General features: G+C 40.0%; 1 protein-coding gene across 1 annotated transcript in view; it reads left to right on the top strand.

Moving 5' to 3' along the window:
* The window catches only part of LOC138016855 (deleted in malignant brain tumors 1 protein-like), a 31634-nt gene extending 24770 nt beyond the window's left edge, over window positions 1-6864 (top strand). Inside the window, exons 4-6 of the mRNA XM_068864033.1 lie at window positions 3908-4390; window positions 5535-5882; window positions 6172-6864. Coding sequence (XP_068720134.1) covers window positions 3908-4390; window positions 5535-5882; window positions 6172-6410 — 1070 coding nt within the window. The 3' untranslated portion in view covers window positions 6411-6864. The remainder of the gene's footprint in view (window positions 1-3907; window positions 4391-5534; window positions 5883-6171) is intronic.
* The last annotated feature ends 606 nt before the right edge of the window (window positions 6865-7470 follow it).

Below are 7470 nucleotides of genomic sequence, written 5' to 3'. Positions count from 1 at the left end.
CCGAACTGCAGTCTTCGACGGGTAAAATGAATGATAAGAAATCGATGAGAAAATTTAAATAAAAACGTACATTGCAAAATGATGAGAATGTAGAAAATTTATGAACATTTGGAAAAAAGAATGTTGTATTGTCCAGGTAAAGGGCGCGAATTGTTATCAGCGTCACCCATACAGACAGATACTTAGATTTTAATTCTCATCACAACAGGCAACACAAGGTCAGCACAGCATCAAGTCTCCTGCACAGGGCTCTAAATCTACCCAATTCCTCTGAAGGAAAAAAACGAGAACTTAATTACGTCCAGGCAGCTCTGGAGTCCAACGGTTATCCATCTAGCTTTATCAAAAGTATACACGCTAGAAAGACTCGAGCTCCTACAACAAGTGTATCCCCGGAGGAACTCGTTGGAATGTTTTTCAAGATGGTTGAACCTACTGAGTCACGCAAGTCTTTCGCTTCTCTCCCTTACATCAAAGGAGTAACTGAGCCTTTGACACGCATCCTCAAAAAACACGACGTCACGGTTGTAAACAAACCATTCACCACTCTACAACAACACTTCCCAGTACCGAAATTCCGACCTTCGATGGAATCGCAGACCAACGTCGTATATAAAATTCCTTGTACAGATTGTTCATGGTGTTACATTGGGGAAACCGGCAGAGCTTTTAATACGCGAAAAAAAGAACATTTAAGAAACACCAAAACTGCGGCCAAAGGCTCTAGAATTGCTAATCACGCTTGGTCCAACAACCACGCCATTGATTTCGAAAATGCGTCAGTTATTGACAAAGGCACTTTTAGAACGAGAAAAACATTAGAAGCGTGGCATACCACAGTGACACCTAACGCTGATAACAATTCGTGCCCTTTACCTGGACAATACAACATTCTTTTTTACAAATGTTCATAAATTTTCCACATTCTCATCATTTTGCAATGTACGTTTTTATTTAAATTTTCTCATCGATTTCTTATCATTCATTTTACCCGTCGAAGACTGCAGTTCGGGCAGTCGAAAGCTCGTAGTTTTTTAATCATTTTAGCCAGAGATCGTTTTTTTAAAATTTTAACTATGTTTCATCCTGGCTGCGGCCCTTCAATATTTTCACGTATTAGCCGAAGAGCTCGCTTTTGTAAGATAAAGACCTTCTTCAAATAGACCTGTGCAGCTTGGCCCCAAACAGCATTTCCATAGTATGTATATGGGAAAATCACAAAACGGTAAATTTGGATTAAAGTATTTAGAGGGACAGAGTGTCTTAATCGTGATATAATTCCAACAACCCTACTAATTTTAGAGGCAATGTAGTCGATATGATACTTCCAAGTTAAGTTTTTATCCATGAGCACACCCAGGATTTACATAATCTTTGCAAGAGGATTAGATCATTAGATTTCGGGAGGATCTATATAATGCCGAGGTTCGCCTGGACGATCACGAACGATATGGTCGCCGAGATTGCCTTGAAATCCACGGGGTTCCGGTAGTCGCTCTTGACAATCCTGCAAAATTGGCCTAGGAAGCAGCAGCACTTATCGGACGTGGAACTATCGGTAATAGGATCAGCAGTTGTTGCTATGCAATCACCTTCCTCGACCGCACTCGCTTCTTCACTGCCTTTTTTCTTTTGTGAAGCCACGTTAGTTTCCTTCACAAATTTGGGGTTGACCTTGTCTGAGCTGGCCATGAATTCATCGATATCATCGTAAAATTCGCAGGTCTGGCGGTCCTGTTGTTGTTGTCACTGACACTTTCGTATTCATCGAATAAATATTGAATAAATTCATCCATGATACTCTCCCATACACTTTTATTGCCGTGAACGCTTCTCGTTTTTAGCAAGCTGTGATGTTCTTTGTAAGCTTATATCAGGCATTTCACCTCTGGATTTGACCAGCTACAGCGCTTGCTTTTCGCAAAGTGGATTCACAAGGGAAAGACCCTCAACTGCTGGTGCTTTCGGCTGGGCTACTAGGACGACCAGACGGAAGAAACTGGAAATGGCCTCTTACAGGAAAACAAGGAAACTGCTGATACTGATTTACATTTGGCGGTTCTTGCGCAGGGTAGGGCCAGCTTGCTCAACACTTCGCTGTGTCATACGCTGCTCAAACAGATGTCCATTTCTATACTGAACAGCGCTAGCAGGATCCCGTTCGATATCTTTACTGTAGAAACAGAAAATGCCATCAAATTAAACTATACTCTACGATACAAATAGAAACGTAGAAAATACTCACATCATTGCACGAAAGCCAGCCTTGTTGTTTACACAGTTCATCACAGCATGTGGTTTCCTTGCTTTCGGCAATCTTGTGTTTGGTTGAGCCGCTTTGGGGTCTTGTTAACCAGAAGACTTACATTTGGAACTGTCATGGGCAATTCTTTTGTTTGTTTGTTTTGCCTTTTTTTTTTTTGTTTTTTTGTTTTTTTGACGTATCCATGGAAATTTCCCAGAGGTAACTTCCCTTTGGGCAGATCGGTTAGACATAAAAAAGTGTTTCTCCGTGGGAAAAAGCCACTTACCCAAGGGAACACACTTGTTCCCAAACTCCTCTTGCTCAATATCGCAAGTTGAATTAACAAGATTCCCCTGGACAAGTCTTTATATCTTCTTTATATCAAAAAAAAGATAGCTCACATTCTTTACAATTGTGCATCATGCAGGAATTTTACAAAATCATGGTTGGATCGATACAATTTTAGGATTGTAATATTTTCATATAGGAGGAGACAAAGCAGGGCCTACCAGCATCGAAGCAACATTCAACTCAAGGTCACAGCAAGCGTCCTCTCTTCCCCTGTATTCCGTAGGGCTAAAAACCACTTAACTCAGTGATAAGACACATATGTACATCACGTCAGGTAGATTTGCATTAACGTATTACAGACAAATTAGGTGCGGCAGGAAAGAGCTCTGTGGCGTTTACCCTCATTTTAAACAAAACGCGTTTTTTTGTTTTAAAAGATAAGCTACGTTGCTTAGAAGGGAAGATTTTTCCTTAGTTTAGGCTAACGTTAATATAGTCGGATTTACCGGCTACGTGACTGACAGTCTTGTTTAAAGAGCCAACGGTCTGTTGGATTTGATCGAGGAACTGGTTTTCAAATCGTGAAGATTTAAAAGCGAGAATGGCGTTGTCGCACTTGAATTAACGGCGACCATGCACTTGTAACTTTACACTGGTTATCTCCTGGATAGTACTTTACGGACCAAAAGAGTACACAAAAACCCGGACGAAAACACTCGTTGAGTTTTCTTTTATTAATTGTGGTTAGCACAGGGAAAGTAAAATTTTCTCCCACCTTGCGAGATAACACCGATATTTGTATTTCTGGTTAAGAGGAGTAGTTATCGTAAACAAATGTTTTTATTGAGCATTATCGACAGTGCCCGGCTCTAGCACTAAAAACTAGAACAAAGTTTTCTCCCATCTCTGCCTAGCCTTTATAATTGGTTCTTAGAGGGCTTCCCCAACTTAAGTGACCGTCATATTCGTGAATTTTTGTGATGCTCACACGTCGATAGAATTCGCGTATTTTCAAAATTGAAATATTCCGGCTTAAATTCCAAAGCTGGTTTGTTTACAACTGCATGTATATAGCTACTCACGGAAGGTGAGCAAATTTTCGTCTAGTTTTAACCAGTAGCCTTTAAGCTCTTACCTAGAACCAAAGAAGAGAAGTTCGTCTGTAAACGTAAATTATTTACCACAAAGGATTTCAGTGAAATTCAGAGTATTAGCATTCTCCTATGATCGAACTTTCTCGTGACATTCTATTACATGTCATTTTTGCAACGCGGCATTAAGACACGACCCACGTAACTTCATGTAACCTCTATTTGTCTCACACTTTATTTCTGCGCTTTAATAATGACATTGTTTTATAATTTGTTGTAGTTCCGGTTTGCCCGTCAATCAATCGTTCTGCAAGTGTTGGTGTCATTTACAGTCCCAACTTCCCTTGGGGTTATTCCTTCCGAAGCCAATCATGTCACTGGACCATCTCAGCACCAAACTACGAACAGATCTCTCTGAGATTTATTAAAATGAACTTGGATTGCAGTGGTGACTACGTGAGAGTGCAGCCCTATAATAGACGATTCTGCGGCCATACCGTACCTTATACATCGTACGCATATGGTGGTATGAATGTAACTTTCTTCTCTTTGCGAGGCAGGTCCTCTGGATTCATTGCGTTCTACCAAATTGGAAGTAGATATTCATCCGCTACACCAGCGCCGACAGCTTATCCCTACACTTACCACGGCTTAACATTTCCATTTCAACCGACATTTAATCCCTACACTCACCACGGCTTAAAATTTCCATTTCAACCGACACCGACGCCCGCCTTCAACTGTAAACCGCAATCAGACTCAAGTAAGTTATTCTTTGATTAAGTGTTATTAGATACAATAATATTATGATGATTGTTTCTTGAGTGTAAGTTAAAACAGTAAAGTGAAGCTGTGAAATTTCAACTGACGATGACGCGACGCTGACAAAATCTTTCAGATGAACCATTGCTTTTCCGATTTAGTCTCTGGAGCGTACTCAGAGCCACCACAATTCTTTCAATTTCTTATGAAGTGAGTTTAAATTCAACCTGGTAATGAATTTCCAGTGAAAGGGGAGGGTTGGGGGGGGGGGGGGGGGGGTTACCATCTTCGTCTTTGAGATATTAGTACTTAAAGACAAATGTATGTGTGGGTGGGTTCATTCCTTTAAATAGCTAATAATTATTCACAGAAGTGGAGGTGAATGGTATAGTCTGAAGTGTCAGCCGTCTCCTCGCCCCAACTTTCCTAAAGGGTGTTTATCGATAAAATTTGCTCCTCGGTAACCAAAGCGAAACAAGATTTTCGGGTGCAAATCCCGCGCGAGTTGAATAGCTTATTCATATTATATTCAAGGTCTGAGTAGCCAATCACAGCGCTCGTTCGACGCTATCCACCATTTTAGTACATACTAGTACATTTTATAGGAAGTGTTGAAACTGGTTTGGGCCAGTAATTTACTGTATATATAATCACGTCAATAGCAAAGTTATCGGACCTCTGTGGTTGTTTGAAGTACTCAGACAAATCGAACAGTTAACCAATGGAATTTCTAGGCAAAATAGTGTTAGCCAAAGAAACCATAGCCAATTGCTAACCAATGAAAGTCAAGGTATTTATCGCCGAGATAAGCAACTTGTTCCTCTGGCTGTAACCGAACCCTGAATTATTTTCTAAATTCTTGAAATTAAAAAAACCTTTGAACTCTGTGCAATATTAAAATGTCGCAAACGGAGCTTTGAGCATTTTATGTCAGGGATTTTCACATTTTGGTATTGATCCAGTGGAAGACTCCACTGGTTTACAATCCAGATCAACTATTTTGTTTATTTCAAAGGGATTGATCTCGAGATACATGGTCGTGGGACTTGAAATTACGCCCCCAATGGGTGCCTTACAGCTTGTACGTCAAACTATTTCGCATTTACTGTATCTGACATCTTTATGCATTATTTGCTTTTCCAAAGGCACTTACACTTATGTGGGCACCGACAGATCGTTATCTGTTTCTGGTCAAAGGAACAGTTATTACAGTTACTTCTCCAGATGCTCCTGGGTAATCTACACAGATGAGGAAAACATTATTCAGCTGACGTTCGATAGGATGTCTATGCGGAGTGATTATTACAGTAACTGCAGGACTGCATATGTACAAGTGATAGATGGAGGATCATACACGGGCACTACCATAGGCACCTACTGCAGTGACCAAGGAAAAACTGTATTTTCAACCGGAAACCGATTGCTCATAATCTTCTATAGTGGAGGTTACTATGGTATGGACAGTTTTGAGGCAACGGTCCGCGCCAGGAAAGGTAACTTACCATTGGAATGCGGTCAGCAGGCTTGATTGACTAGTTAACTCTATATGTCAGGGAAAAAAACAATATTTGCCAAAAATTCTCACCTATTTTTCAACAATCGTGTCTAATAAAGGATCAAGATAAGGAAAGTTTTTTATAGGAAGCGAAGTGAGAAAAAACTTCGATGTGTCATTTTTCCGTATCAATCAAAGCTGCTGAAGTTCATTTCATGCTGTTTACACAGAGCTTCTCTGGATGTCAGTTAGTATTATGAATAAATTTGTATTTTGTTGTATTTCAGCGGTTGCTGTTAAGGCTGTGGAAATTGTGGTCCCTATTGTTGTTGCTGTCATTCTTTTTGCTGTTATTCTGACTGTGATCATGTTAACGCGTTCTGCAGTTCGACGAGCAGGTCTGGCTCAGTCAGCAAATAACGTACCCATGCAAAGCCGGCCAAACTGTACCCAGGAGCCTCCACCCCCTGATTCATCACAATTGGTATCACCGGTCAATACTGTCTCTGCCAATCTGTCAATTTAAAGATCCTCAAGAGCACCTTTCAGCTTTGGAACAATGGGATTACATGTAACAAGCTGTCGTAGTGGTTAGGTTTTTTTAAGTAATAATGTCGAAGCTCATTAAAAGCTGCTTTGATTCTTGATAGAGCGCGGCGTGAGAAGTGTAGCAGTGGTTGAGAAGTTATACATCGTATAATAGAACCACAAGTACGTAACACATACACATTTATTCGATATAAAAACAGCCAGATCGCACAAGGTTGAAAATATGTGATAACCGAAAAAGCAAGCGTAGTCAATTACCCGTTATGACAGGTAAGATTACACCTACTTCATAACGTTAAACTGTATATTTTACGAAAGCTTGTTAGTTTTAAATGTACTGTTAAAAAGCTACTAATTTGTAACTGCTTCCATATTTAAGCATGGTTATGTCCTTAAAGTGACTACGTGGAATAAAACATGGTCAGTGTTTATCTGAGTACTTTAATCATTTCAGTCCTTCAGCACTGTGATGCTCCTGTACATTCATGTGATCATCTTCATCATATATTTGTGGACAATTACCAAAAAAAAAAAATTGGAGGAGAGGAAGTAACTTCCCAGTTTGAGTGGAATACGATGTCATCACTACTGATGAAATGCTAGGATTTTCCTTTCTCCAAAAATTCATATCTTCACCGCGCGCAATGACGAGATTATTTTTATCTTTCACATGTGACGATATAGGTGTCATCATGATAACTAACACGATTAGCCAATAAAAAGCGAACTTCCCCTTAGTTAACACTTCGAAGAAGTTTCCGTTTAATTCAACATTTATCGAACTATAAAAAAGCAGTCAACGTGTATTTGTTGCTCGATCTTTACACGAGGTATCCTAAGGTCCCCTATTGCACATGCACGACTCAATGCATTCACGTAACATCTCCCTCCTCGATTTTCTTTAACTTAAATGAAAGGGAACAAACGCATCCCGAAAACTTGAAAGAATACAGAACGACTGGCTTAAGACGTCTCAGATATCAGACGTCAGATGTCTCTATCAGGCAATCAAACAAAGTCTGAGGGCTTTCTAACAA

This window comes from Montipora capricornis, chromosome 9 (genome assembly GCF_036669925.1).
Source record: "Montipora capricornis isolate CH-2021 chromosome 9, ASM3666992v2, whole genome shotgun sequence".
NCBI lineage: Eukaryota > Metazoa > Cnidaria > Anthozoa > Scleractinia > Acroporidae > Montipora > Montipora capricornis.
This window is presented reverse-complemented; position numbering and strand designations above follow the sequence as displayed.